Source organism: Lissotriton vulgaris, chromosome 1_1 (genome assembly GCF_964263255.1).
Source record: "Lissotriton vulgaris chromosome 1_1, aLisVul1.2, whole genome shotgun sequence".
NCBI lineage: Eukaryota > Metazoa > Chordata > Amphibia > Caudata > Salamandridae > Lissotriton > Lissotriton vulgaris.
The window spans coordinates 958,330,035-958,345,071 of record NC_141685.1 but is presented as its reverse complement, the minus strand read 5'-3'; the positions used below and the strand labels follow the sequence as shown (position 1 = coordinate 958,345,071).

Sequence of the window (15,037 nt, the reverse complement as noted above, 5' to 3'; positions counted from 1 at the left end):
TACTGTCTGAAGGCGATGACTGAGCCCTACAGACAGGCCAGAATAGAGAGCATTGGCGTAGTCCAGGTGTGAAGTGATCAACGCCTGGACAACAATCTTCCTGGTGTTACTCGGCAGAAAGTGAATGAACTTTTTTATCATTCTAATCTTGGCTAGACAGGCAGTAGAGACTGTATGCACTTGATGATAAAAAGTAAGGTTGGAGTCCCATCTCACTCCAAGATTCTTCACAGATTCTTTTGGGAGGGGGGGGGTACTTAAGTCGGTAGGCCACCAAATATTAGGGTCAAGTGGAGAAGGCTGGTGAAAAAAGAGAACCTCCGTTTTCCCAGCATTCAATCTAAGAAAATTATTGTCCATCCAATGGGCAATAGTACGGAGACAATTTTTTAATGGATCAAAAGTTGAGGGAGAGATGTTATCAAATGAAAACATAAGCTGGATATCATCAGCGTAGGAGGTGACCTTTATACCAGTTTGGGCGATGATATCGAAAAGTGGGGAAAAATAAACATTAAATAAGAGAGGGCTCAGCGAGGAGCCTTGAGGGACTCCCCGCCGAAGCGGACGACTTTCAGAAATGAATGGGGGGGTAAACACTGCCTGGGTCCGGCTAGACAAGAAGGATGAAATCCATCCTAAGGCCATGCCCTGGATACCTTTTGAATGCAGGCGATCAAGGAGGAGGGTGTGGGAGACGGTGTCGAATGCTGCCGACAAGTCCAGCAGCACCAACACCGCTCTTGATCCCTCGTCCAGCCTCCATCTTACTGCGTCTGACATCTCGATGAGAGCCGACTCAGTGCTGTATCCTGGTCTAAAGCCGTGCTGAGAATCGTGAAAAGCACCTGATGTTTCGAGAAAGCTGGCTAGTTGTTGTTGAGCAAGTCTTTCTAGTACTTTAGCAGGGGCAGGCAGTAGAGAAATAGGCCTGTAGTTGGCAGGATCACAGGGATCAGCGCTGGCCTTCTTAATTATCGGAACCAGGCGTGCTTGTTTCCAGGTGTCGGGGAAAACTCCCAGCTGTAGTGAGTCATTCCATATTCTGTTCATAAAGGGATTAAGAATGGGAGCTAAGGATTTGTAATGTTTAGCCGGCCATGGGTCCAGCGGAGAGCCAGATTTAATTTTAAGAAGTTCTGCAAGAGATAGTTCCAGAGAAATCTCTGAAAAATCAACGAACAGGGACTCAGGGCCAGGTAGAGATACAGATATAGGACTTTTATATACTGAGGTGTTGGTAGGGAAAGAATCATGAATGGTGGCTTCCTGTGCGCAGGATGTATAGGAATGTGAAAGTAGGCGTCCTTTAGGTCAGTGTGGACAGAAAATCTCCCTGTTGTAGTAATGGGAGTACTTATTGTAAAGTGATCATGTGAAAATGATCCGATTGTTTGTAGTGGTTGAGGGGCCTGAGGTCCAGAATTGGTCTTAATGTCCCGTCCTTTTTGGGAATTAGGTAATACAGGGAGTAAACTCCTGTTCCTTGTTCCTCTAAAGGAACTACTTGAATAGCATATTTTTGTAGAAGTGCTAGAACTTCCTGTTGAAGCAGAGTTATATGGTCTGTGGACATTGGACGCTGCCTGGGTGGTATGTTTGGGGGGTTGCTATGAGTTCTAGGCAGTAACCATGTTGGATAATTTGTCTTACCCGCATGTCTGTTGTGATATAGTTCCAGAAAGGTAGGAACTGTGAAAGTCTGCCCCCCACAGGAGTGGAATGCTGTAGGGGAGGCAGAGGGAAGTCACTGTTTGGGAGTGGAAGAGGAGCGGTTGTTGTTATTACCTCTGCCTCTTCCCTTATTGTTGTTGCCTCTGTATCCTCCTCTAAAGTAGCCTTTATTAGAGGAGGTTTGTGTGTTTGTCTTAAAGATGATGTGGTCTCTGTGCCTGTTTGCTTTGAGCCTCCTCTATAGAAGGAGCGGCGGAAATAACTTTTATTTTGGGTGGATTGTAATGCACCCATAGACTTAGCTGTGTCTGTGTCTTTTTTCATCTTTTCTAATGTGTTGTCTACCTCCGGCCCGAACAACTGGTTTTGATTGAAGGGCTGGTTCAGGATGGTAGTTTGTACCTCTGGTTTAAAACCTGAAATGCGTAACCATGCATGACATCTGAGAATCACACCAGTATTGACTGCAATGGATTCTGTGTCAGCTACATCTAGTTCGCATTTAATTGAGGCATTAGATATTAGTTTGCCTTCTTGTAAGAGCTCTGCTGACTGATCTTTGCATTGATCTGGGAGATGTTCCATTAGTTTTTCTAGTTGGTCGCAGTGAGCCATGTCGTAGCGTGAGAGTAAGGCTTGTGTGTTTGCTATGCACCATATGTTTGCTGCTTGAGCAGCAATCCTTTTTCTCGACGCATCAATAATTTTTGATTCTTTGTCAGGCGGGGGCGTGTCACCTGAAGTTTGGGAGTTTCCTCTTGTACGTGCATTTGACACTACTAAAGAGTCTAATGGCAGATGTCCCTTAATATAGACCAGATCATCTGGTGCTGGTCTATACTTTTTTCTATTCTGGGATTTAGCACCCTACATCTTATTGGATCTTTAAAAATGTCTGGAGCATGTTTAATAACTCCTTTGATCATAGGTAATATTTGAGTAGACCTTTGTGACTGCTCAAAAGTGTCTAGTAAGAAATCCTCCTCAATGGCATCAGAGTGCATTGACACTCCATGGTAAAGGGCATCTCTGTTTAATAGATGATTAAACCCAATACTATCTTCTGTAGGGGAAGGTTTAGTTGGGGAGTACTGAGGCTCAGGGATGGCTGGTGCATTGTTTGATGTAAAACCATATGCCTCGTCCTCCTTGGGATATTAGGGGTATGTTACGTCATTGCCCCCACCTAAATCATACTCTTCGTCAGTGTGGTGTGATGATGCAGGAGATTGAACTGGAGAAGTCATAGGTTCAATGTAAGGATTAGGAGAGGAAGAAGGTGAAGGAGAGGAAGGGTGCATTGGAGAAGTTGCACAGTCCTTCTTTTTGGCAGGAACCACAGGTGGAAGTGGTGAGTCTGCTGGTCTTTTGTAATAGGGAATTGCTAGTTTATATGGAATTGCTTCCACATGCCCAGTTTTTGGATTAATATAGACTTTTTTCAGTTTAGGATCTGGTTTAAACAGTTCTTCTTGTTCTATAATCTTCTTTGGCGTCGATTTTTTCGGTGCCGATAGAGATTGATTAGTGCTCTTTGCCTTAGGAGGAGTGATTGAGTCCTGTGGCAATTTTTTCGGTGCCGAAGGTGGTCTAGGCTTGTTTGTATCATGCCTTGGAGTCTTTGTTACCGATATCGTAGATTTCGGCGTGGAGACAGGTTTTGTTGGGCCTGCGGCGTTTTGGAACCGGAGAGTCAAAGCTTTCGGGTCCGGTACGGTTCTTGGCTTCGGCACCAATGTGTCTTTTGGTTCAGGTGCCGAAGGGTCTTTGTCTTTGGGAACCGAAGGGCGTTTTGGCTTCGGTGTAGAAGAATCCCTCTGTGTCGAAGGATGTTTCGGTGCCAATGGAGGAGGTGGAATTGGCACATGTTGTTTTTTCAGTGCCGAGGCACCGGAAGGCGTAGTCTTTTTCCTCGGAGCCGAGCCCGAAGGCGGGGCGTCGGAAGGGTACATTTTGGTCTCGACTGGGCCCCATGGGCGGAGTGCCGACCGCTGCCTTTGTCTTGGATAGTGGATGTTGTGCGGGGGCAGTGGTACTCACGGGTTGTCGAGATGGAATCTAATCGTCCGAGTCCTCTGCCCCCGATATGATCTGGAGATCAGGCGAGTCTTCCTCGGCGACGAGTGGAGCCTCGTCCTCGGAGATATCTTTGATTGGATCTTCATCCTGGGAGACGTCTTCTTCGACGATCTCCTCCTCAAAGATGGCCTCCGGTGCTGGCGCTGATCTCCTCATTTCGTGTCGACGGGCCCTCTGATCCCGAATGGTTTTCTTCGATCGGAAGAAGGCCCAGGCTGAGCAGGTCGACTCGTCGTGTTCTGGCGAGAGACAGAGGTTGCAGACCTCGTGATGGTCGCTATGAGGGAATTTTGCTCGACATACCGGGCATCTTTTGAATGGAGTTCTGTCCATGAGGCGTAGGCCGTACGGCGCCGATAGGCCCAACGGCCCGCGTCGACGCACCGGAATGTAACTGGTGATGTCGAAAAGTCTATTCGATGTCGAAATAAGTTTATCTAAAGTTTCTCGCTTCGAAATTGCAGAAAAAGTCTTTTCTAGCCGGAGCAGAAAACTTTCACACAAACCCAGTGGTGGAAAAAAACAATCTGAGGATAGAGTCGATGACCATGCGCAGTATTGTCCAAGGGAGGAGTCACCTATCTTGTGACTACAAAGACTTCTTCCAAGAAAACAACAACCTGCAATCATCCGAACCCAACACCAGGTGGCGATCTATTGCTAAGTGTAGGATCTGCAGCTCATATGCCTCGAACTCATTGTTTCTGTACAAATTCAGAGGAGATGCTACAACACGACAGACACCATACCTCAAAACTGAACCAGCAAACGTACATGCCTCAAACTTCTGTCCACGCAGGCTTAATCGCACATGCCTACCTGGATAACACAGCATCTTCGTAAGTAGGAATATAGCTACAAACCTGACAACGTTCCCAGCCCATGGGGACAGGGCAAATTCCATCTTCACATTTTAGATGTTTTCCAATTTCCTTTTTTAAGGCTAATATTAAATTAGGTTTGGAGTCCTGTTTGGCTGAGAGTGGATCTCTGAGTTTCAGAACTTGAGTATTTTTCTGACTTACCATTGCCAATCAGTCTGTTCATTCAGCCTCCATTATTTTTATGCCCCTCTGGCCTTAATTGGTGTGAAAGGACAGGCCAGATGAAACAGGCCAAGTTTTAGGGGGAGTCCAAGAAACAGTGCTCACCCCTGGGGATGTTTAATGAAGCACATTAAAATAATAAAAAACGATCTTCTTAACCACTAAATTATATCAAAATCACCAAAATTATTTACAACAATATTACTTCAAAAAAAAATATTCTAGTCAATGAGCTTTGTGAATCACAATATTTAATTTCTAAGATTTCAGGCTCTCATTATTTTTAAAACTACCTTTTGTTCAAACACACTCAAGGGCGAGATTTTTTTCCGATGTTATACGTACTATTATAGGTATAGGAGCACAATATTGAAGTAAAGAATATTTTTGACACAATATTTTTGTCAATGATATTATATCAGTGATCCCCCTGAGCTGAGCCACTTATTGTGTGATTAAAAAGAAGGCGGATAAAGGAATCAGAAGGGAAAGTATAAATAAATGAATGTGAGCCCTAATCAGAGCAACTGGAATGTTGTAATTCCCTAACCATGGCTGCATAAATATGAATTTGCATACCATCTGTTACATAATTTACAGATTTCAGCAATAAAAAGTTATTTTTGCCAAGACATGTCAAAGGCTACTGAAAATGTTTCTCTTGTGGCGCAACGCAGTGGCAGACTCTTTGCAAAGGTTAACTGGTTACATTTACTTTCTGATTGCTGTATTTGGTGTCATACTGATACCTAATGACGTAGAACCTTTGCCCAGAAGGTATTGACTTTTAAAATGACAAAACAGTGAAATAATACTGACACAGTGAGCAAGTGAGTTATCTGCGGAGTCTTTTACAGAACTACAGCAACTGCTCTTTGTTGACACTCAAGTAAGAACCTGTCGCTGCTCTTCTGAAGCATGTGGTTTAAAAGGATTGGAATGGCAAGAAATCTGTTATGTGGGGTCGGAAGAGAAGTTCCCAAAAAAACAAATGGTATCTTTTTCCTCATGCTTACGGGTGCCTCCACAGGCCTCAGTGATCAGAGTTTGAGAGAAAACACAAAATTACAGGTTTAACCTACCTGCCAAGCCAAGGCTCCATTTAAAAGGCCTACACAAAGTAACAGGCAGCACCAACTGTAAGCAGCCGGGCCAGGAGGATTCATGGAAGGATAGGTGGGAGTGTGCATGGTACGAATTAATTGAATCATTGAGTATACAGCCAACAATAAACAAAATCACATCACGTAAAAAGTCACAGGACACACAACTCTCCTGGCCCTCTCACAGACATAGGTACACACAAAATTATGGAACTTAAAGAAACAGATGATAAGTATCAAAGGGAGAGAGAGAGGAAAGGTACTGAGGCTAGTTCACTTCCCCAAGTCTGTATATTATTATCAAAAGGTACTAGCTCTGGAGTGGGTGCTCTTAGCGTTTGTATGTATTGACAGAAAAACACATTATGTTTTTAGGAAGGCCCTCCCTCACCAACTTAGTTGGTGACATGCTTCATCATTGGTCTCCACCCAAGGTGCCGAGTGCACCTCAGGTGTGCTCCAACGCCTGGATACAGCGAAGCAGGTATTGTAACATGAGAGTGCAGTGATAGTGGGTGAGTGGCTGTTAAAAAGACTGTCCTAAGTGTCCCACAGGCAAAAATGACTATTTTAAAGTGTGGGCCCTTGGCAGTGAGTAAAAACGAGAGGCAGATATTGTTGGATATCCAAGGTAACACCAATATCCCAGGATATTGGAGTTACCTTAGAGTGCTCCTTCTTCTACATGGGCATTGTGGCAATATGGAACGATAACACTAAAGTTAAAACTAGTGATCACATCACCAAAAGAGGTTTGAGAGACCTTTTGAATGCCAGACAGGACTGACTGCTCTTGATATGTAGAGTTAGCTTATTCCAGAGTTGAAACTCAAGCAGATGGAGAGGACAGCAACCTATGTAAGTCTGCTTAAAGAAAGGCACTGAGACTAAAAGCGAGGTAGTGAGCACAGTCTTCTCTGTGGAATGGAGCACATGAAACACACAGGACGGTGAAAATTCTTCTGCTCCATAAAAGACTCTGTACAGGAGAGAAACATTTTTTTAAATGACTTGACAGGAAGCCAGTGCAAATGAACTCTTGCTTGAGTTACAATGTCACATTTTCGCAGATTGCTTTCCAGCCAGCCTGCAACGTTCTAGATCTGCTGAAGCTTGACTAACAGGATTCTGGCAGGCTCAGATAGAGGAGGTTGGAATGACCGATTCAGGAGAGGACAGTAACAGAGACTATTGGAGTATGAAAGGTACAAGGACGATAACGCAAGATACTAAGTCTGTAGAAACATGTTGAGGACGTGGCGCTGATCTGGGCTTTAAGAGAAAGATCTCTGCCCAACAGGACCTCTTAGGGGTCTAACTTTAATTGCAAGGAATGGGTCTTCTTCCAAGTAGGTTGCGCAGAGAGAGTTGAGCTATTGCTTGATGGTGTTGCTGACCAGCAGAATTTCAGTCTTGTTGGCACTGAGCTTGAGAATTTTTACAGCATCCACAGTTGAATTTCTAACAGACAAGAGATTATCTTGATGGTGAAATGATGTGCCTAACGGTCGAAGTGCACAATCACCTGCGTTTCACCCACATATAAGACTGCAAGGTTGCCAAAACAAATGCAATGCATTTAAATGGGCTAGGAGGCCCGCTTAGATGTTGAGGGTCCCTGTAGGATTCCATTATAAACAGCTAGTGAACATGACTGATACAGTGGGAGGAGGGTTGACTGAGTCTGTCCATCAAGAGAGAAGAGAACCAGGTTTGGAACACATCGTTTCATGCCGCCATTAGTAAGGCGGATGAGGAATATGCCATGAACTATGGTATCAAATGACACCGCAGGATCAAACAGGATAAAGGGCGAAGCATTGCCTTGAACAAGGATTGTTAATATTTCACAAGCACAATGCGCAGACGTTGTCTGTGAGCCCTGGCTAGGGCGAAGGACAAGCTGCCGTGGATCCAGGAAGGTGGTTTCGCCAAGTGATGAGCTAATTGTTTAGCTGCGATGTGCTTTGCGATTTTTCCAAAAGCAGGAAGTAGTGTTATGGGTTTGGAATTTTAAAACCACTCCATCCATCATTTGTCTTTTTTGAGAAGGGAAGTCCTGTCCTGTTTTCCATTCAGGTGCAATCATGCTGGAAGATAAATACAATTAATATTGCATATTATCAGGGAATCAAAGGTGTGAGGACATAATTGGAGGCAAGTCATCTGGACAGCCTGATATCACAAAACTTTAATAAAAACATGTATTTAAAATAAAGAAATATGGTAAGCCTGAGCATGGATATGATTTCTTGCTGGTCAGTGAAACTAAAGTGAGTTTAACAGTTTAGTGATAAGAAGAAGTATCATCTAATAAATAGATATTTGTAGAGGAGGGAGGGAGTTCTTAATTTATGTTTAGTTTTTAGGGATTTTAGAAAACAGGACTTGTGCCAGTTTTTCACTGAATATTTGTGAGGACAGAAGAGTTCAAGAGGAACAAGGTGGTTTAAGGAATTACTTCAGAGCCTGAAAGGGGTTTCTGGGCGTTTTGGTGGACTCAGGGAAGGAGCTGCAAAGATATTCGGATAATTCAGAGATAATTCCTTTTATATGCTTAAAACTGTACCTTATAGTTGAAGAGGAATCTGCATAGGACTTTCTCCATTACATTCTAGCTGCCTCATTCTTGCTCCGCTATCCTTTCATATGTCAGCAAACCATTCACTTAAAGGCTTGTTAGAGCATATCTTGTGATGTCCAGGAGGAATTTCGTGGTCCAAGACATTCATGAGGGTTGAGTTAAAGTGAGATGAAACTTCTTTAACTAGGTTGAAGCTGGACGTACTGTGAAAGTGCTTCAATTACAGTAGTAAGATTGATTTTTATCCAAGCACAGACATTTTTCTAAAAATGAGTTGGTTGAAGTCCACATTACATAATCCTGCCAAGCGCTATTTGGAAGGAGATTAGGTTGTGGTCTGACTTGGGAAGAGAGTGAGGCTCCATAATGCGAACTAAGGACCTGATTTACAGATTGGCAGACTGCTTACACAGTCACAAATGTGACAGATATTTAGTCCGCCTTATTACGGGTGTATAATATCCTACTGCACTTGTAATAAGGTGGACGGGGTATCTGTCACAGACATAGTATCTGTCTGCACACTCTAAAACAGACCCTAGGTCTTTCTGTGCCAAAATGTGGTCTGGGGTGTGACTAATGGAGTGGGTAGCCCCTGAATAATTTGGAAGACCCCAAAGGATGTGTAGTTTGATAGATGTCCTGTACCAGTAAATGGCAGGTGTTGTATATGTGAAAGTTAATATCCCTAAGAATTATCAGACTGGGGGAAACAAGAGTGGCAATCAACTTGTTTTCATTATTTAGGGGGGAGATAAAAAGGAAAACGTGGAGCGCGAGCAGCACTGTAGGGCTGCAGAGGCGTCTCCCTGATTTTTGGTTGTAATGTTACATTTCAGATGTTCCCCGAGAAAGTGGTTACATTCAATAATGTTAAAGTTCTCACACTCAAACACAGCACTTAAAACACAAAGGCCTACTTGGAGAACCTGTTACACACAGGCTACTGTCCTAAAAACAGACAAGCAGACCAAAACACACACAATCACACACCTTATACCTGTTTATGGACAACGCTACAAGTAAACAGATGTACACACACAAAGAGAAACATATCCCAAGTCACAGCTTGACTCACAGACATAGTCAAACAGAGCCTAATAGTTAAAGAGAGCTATGGAAGCACAGGCCTTTCCATGGGCACAGCACTAAACAGATAACTTGCCCCTTAAATGTGTCTGCCAACAACAGAGATAAAAACAAAATAGCTGTACACAACAAAAGAACCTTAGGTACGCATGACTGTCATGGACACAAAGCTATAGAAAGACCAAAATCTGGCCTCACAGGCATAACAAACACCATACACACCAATGTACACAAATGGACACACATATTGGAAGAGAGGTATATAAAACACACAAAGATACACCCACAACTAACCTGCACACTAAATATCCAGGGCCTTTGGGGCAGCTGTAGTGGTGCGCAAATTACCATTGATTATCATTTGTATTACACACACACTCATACACACGTTACCTTGATCACGTGAGATGTTTGGTTTGTACCAAAATTTGGACGTGTCTTGGACAAACTTCACATTCAGCTGGTTTTCCCGCTGCACGTCTGCAAATAGAATACAAAGTTAATATTATCATAATAACAACTACCGAGCCCTTACACCTTCAGCCATACATATGTGGTATCCGGCGACTGAACACTACCAAAGGAGGTGCATGCCACTTTAACAATAAGAGACTGAAAGCAGAGTCTCCATCAGCTACCAGGCTCTGCCCTCACCATGTCCACACAGATCCTTTCCACTCTGTCACTCCCTTTCTTCTAACTCTGTGAGTATATTATACCCTGTTTGTGACAGAAAATGCTTAATTTTTGTTGGTGGTTATAGGTGGTGGGCATGTGTGATCATTTTTCGGAGCTGCACTTATTTTGCATCATCAGACTTTGACCTAAAGCAAGTGGGGGAAAGTAAGAAAAGGCAGTAAGAAGAATGAAGAGAAAGACAGGAAACCAGTGACAAGAGAGATAATGGGATGACAATAACTCACAAGAGTGAGATAAAGAGACAAAAGTGGAAGGTGGTGGAAGAAGTAGGCACGAAGTGGAAGTAAAACTAGGCAGCATTGGTATTCGGGGTATGCAACTCTTACAACGCGAGCGTTACAACGACCTACCATTATAACGCGGTCGTAACAACAAAAGTTGTTACCACGCATTGCGCTGGGGGGCGCTCAAGGATAGGAAATGATTTAATTTACTATCCCAACACCTTCCCTACTATCCACGGGGACTGGTGTTGGAATAGTAAATTAAATTATTTAATTTTGAGCCCCTCCAGCGCAATGCGTGGTAACAACTTTCGTTGTTACGACCGCGTTGTAATGGTAGGTTGTGGTAACGCGCGCGTTCTAACGTCATACATCCGGTATTCGGTAACCCCAGTATTAAGAAGCAGAATCCTAAGTAAGCCCCAGGACGATTTTTTTTTACAAATTAAGCAAGTTGTTACAGACTAAAATTTTGAATAATTTTAAGCTGTAGCAATATCGCATGTGCAGGTCTGGAGAAAGATGGGATAACATGAAAATACACTGTAGTTTAACTCCGTGTACGTTTCCCTGGAGAACCCAGGACCAAGTCCAGAATCCTCTTTTGAAGACATTTTGGATCTTGCAAATCCTAGAATACAATCTCAAAAAAGATGGCTTTTCACAACAATTTCAAGAGCTATTTCAGGTGCTCCTTCCTATATATATTAAAACAAAATATCGAAATGGTCACTAAGACCTTAGGGCAGGGGTCTTCAATCTGTGGGGCGTGACCCCCAAGGGGGGCGTGGAGTCGTGGAAAGGGGGTCGCGCATTCCCGTCGCACTTCTGCCTGAATCTAGAATACAAAACGTTTACTCTTCGTTTTGGATTCCGAACAGTGCATGTCATGGACTTCTCTGATTGGAGGACGTTGTAAAAGAATACAACGTCATTGACGACTGTCCTCCAATCAGAGAAATTGCAGGATGCACTGCACACCAGGAAATGCCGGGAACTGGGGCCTTACATATGCACCTTTGGAGTGCGGAAGGCCCTGGAGCAGTGGTTCGTAAAGGTGCAAGCTGAAGGGTGCTGATCGGCCTTATTTTAATTTATGCTGGGATTCTGTCTGGATGCCTCTGAGCCGGTACTGCACGGCAGTACTTATGTCCCTTCTTGTTTGGGACCAGCCCCAGAGCTTTTTTGCTGCCCATGTCCCCTTTTCATTTTTGCCATGGATGATTGAGCTGTGCCTTATTTAGATGCTGAACAGCGTACACAACTATGCCTTGATGACATGCTCATAAGGTAAAAGCCAGCACATTGATTAATAAAAACTCAGTTCTTCGGCCGAGCTGCGGCCGTGAGGCGAGGAGGCAAACTCCCGGGTTGCTGACAGGAGGCTGAGATAGTAATTAGGGACAAGAGATCGTAGGTTAAATGGACACGCTGAGAATAGAAACTGGAGTACGGAGTTCTGCTGGAGAGAGATGGGAGGGATGGCGGGGAGGCAGGGGCCTGCTGGAAGTGGTAACATAACCTAACATGGGCTTGAGCCTTGCACTTTTTCCTAAAACAATAATTAAAAGATAATTGGGTTTCTTGGAACGGGCGAATTGTCTGATGTGTTTGTATATCCTAACTGTCACCATGTATCCTTGTTGCGTTAATGTAGGTAAACTCCTTTAACAGATGTTGGATTCATGCAATAAGTATAATAATGTTTGCGCCTACGCCTTCACAATGAAGTTTTTTGGTGTCTGACTTCCTGTTGCTTTCGACACCAACATGAAATAAAGTACCCCTCTGGAAGTAGGCTTGAGGCCAAATACTTATAGGAGTAACTTTTAATAAACGGAACTTAAAAAAAATTAAAATGTTTGCAGGGGGCTTACTGACACTGGCTTGATGATTTAGGCGCCATAAATATGGAGTATTGTCATCAACAGCTGGTGTGGCAACCTCGTGTGAGTGCCTGGGATCTAAAAGGTTAGCCAACGCCGCACTGCTAGATTTTTCGGCACGCCCATGCACAACTTTCTATTAACACTGATACCCTTTACCACCCATAAGATTAAGCAGCACCTAGGGAAGTGGGCAGCCTTTGCTTCCCCCATCTACTGAAGGCTTAAAGGGTATGTATTTAAATAGAGAGTAGTCTGTTTGCCTTTGTATACCTGAACAAGCATTGGCATAGCCAATAGGTCTCGTCTTTGGGACCTTATATGTGTTTAGCCAGAGATAGAGAGTGAGTGCGAGAGAGAGAGATAATGAGCGAGGGTGTGTGAGTGCTTGTTTGTGCGTGTGTGTAAGGGAGAGAGAGATTGAAGAAGCGAGAGAGAGGAGGGGTGGAAGAGGGGAACAGATAGTACGTGATACGAAGAGAATGACCACAGGAGGGATGAAAAGAAATAGAGGATGAGTATCTGGATGATGGCTAGGCAGAGAAAGAGAGATGGCAGAAGACTAGATACAGAGATAAAAAAGGAGCAGAAAACAGACAAGGGGAAATGGTGATAGAATGAGTGTAAAGAGATAAACAGGCGCAGAGAAAGAAGAAGAAAAATTGTGACAGAGGAAGTGCTAAAGGGAGATAAATTAATATATATGAAAGGGGAAATTAGTAGAAAATACATGAAAACGAGCACCCATAATTCGGCTAGAAGCCTGGTGGCCCTTCAGACGCAACACAACCTTCCCATGGGAGCGTCACAATCCCACTGTGCTCCGCAAGTAAATGGATATAGTGTGAGGGAAGCATGATGTGCATTAAATAGGGCATTTGTCCTGAGATGAGTCAGTGGCAATTGCATTTTGAGAAGTGTATACTGATTTATAGTTCCAAACGCAATAATGGATTTAAAGTGTAATATCTCGAGAACTGTATGTTGTAGAAACCAACCAGAGACATCATGTGTTGTGTGCACTCGTACTCGAGCTCTCAGAGAGCTAGGGGGGTGCCTTTTACTTTCTTTCCAAGGCAGGGTTGGGGCAGTGCGACTGTCATGCAGGCTCCAGGTGCTCTGCACCCTTTTGAAATGGCGCTACCACCAAGCTGGGTCTGGTGGCTTAGTGGACTATTGCATCCACTTTAGGGGCCTGTGTTCGACCTCATTGTCACAGGTTCAAATCCCGGCAGGTCCACTTGGCCTTTCATCCACCTGAGGTCGATAAAATGAGTACCATTGAGTTGGGTAACAATAAACATCTGTTATTCAGCGCCTTGAGACCCTAGCTTGGGTGATAGGTGCGCTTTACAAATGCACATGTTATGTTATATTATGCAGCTGACAGAAAGGCAATGTGCTTGGTGGGGGCCTGGGAGGGCAGGGGCTTGGAGGGGGCATAACATTGATGGGATGAAGGGGAAGAGCATGGACAGATAATTCATGTGTGTGATTATTAGGTATTGAGAGACAGGGTCAGGCATACTTTAACTGACAAAGAAGGGAGGGGTGGGAGGAAAGAGGCATGTGTGAACTGTTTAACTCTGCACAAGACCTAAGGGACTTTACAAAGGTTGACTAGACATCTTTCTGTTGTTCATTGTTGTATTTTGTTTATAAACTGTTACTGATGAGGTGAAAATGTTGCCCAGTGTCACCGTGGGTAAAACATTTCAGAATAATGATGCAGTAGTATCCCAAAATATGCGTATCACATAGCATTATTTACATTTTCTTACCACACAATTTTGTCGACCCTGCTGCATAATTTGGTCCTCCCTTGCCTCATAATTTTAGTAGCCCTTCCTATAGGGCAGTCTGTGAGTGCCCACAGGGATGGCCAGTCAGGTCAGTGTGTGTGCTTTGTTTTGCTGCTTGCTGACCTTTTTTACAGTCTGGTGGACAATTTTTACTCTTAATTTCTGCGCTATTACCACAAATATTGTCTGCAGGACGCAGAAGTGCATGTAGTCTATCATACCTTGCAAAATACCTCTAAAGTTCAGCCTTTACAAGTTTAAAACTGTGGCATAATTCGGTCCTCACTTGCCTCATAATTCCAGTAACCCTGCCTTTTTAGAGATTTTTGGTTTGAAATGTGTAGTAAGTCTGTGACTCCAACCTTGAGTCACCCACAAACCTTTAATATGCTAAACGCCGTTTAATAATATTTCCCCACCGTAAAAATGATTTACCATGGGAACTGGAGGCGTTTGGTGTTGTCGGTGATGAGAAGTACCAAATTCTAGAATTTTTTTTCAGGAGGGGGTCCTTACGCCTGGAAATTTTGACAGGGGGGTCTCGGGGTCCAAAAGTTTGAAGACCTCTGCCTTAGGGAGGCTCAGAGATGCAGTTTGCTATACTGAGATGTGATTCTGTCAACATGGCGGAGAGAAATGGAATACAGTCAAAGGGACTGAGAGGGAATGATGCGGGTGGAGTTTGCAGACCCCAGACCTCCGCTTTAAATCATGTTCTTAAAATGTTTCTGCACTGGATTTTGGCTGTCTCAACGGCTGGACCCCCCCCCCATTTACAGAACGCGCTAGCTCAGTAGGGTTGTGTTTCAACCACAGCCTGAATAGAGCGGACCCCCAGTTTGGCAGTCCCT

General features: G+C 43.9%; 1 protein-coding gene across 4 annotated transcripts in view; it reads right to left on the bottom strand.

Annotated features, from left to right (window-relative positions):
• Positions 1 to 15,037, bottom strand: part of TNS2 (tensin 2) — a 387,080-nt gene that overhangs the window by 82,647 nt on the left and 289,396 nt on the right. For all 4 annotated transcript variants that reach the window (XM_086959724.1, XM_086959742.1, XM_086959733.1 and 1 more), the window contains one exon: positions 9,969 to 10,055. In XM_086959724.1, coding sequence (XP_086815850.1) covers positions 9,969 to 10,055 — 87 coding nt within the window. The remainder of the gene's footprint in view (positions 1 to 9,968; positions 10,056 to 15,037) is intronic.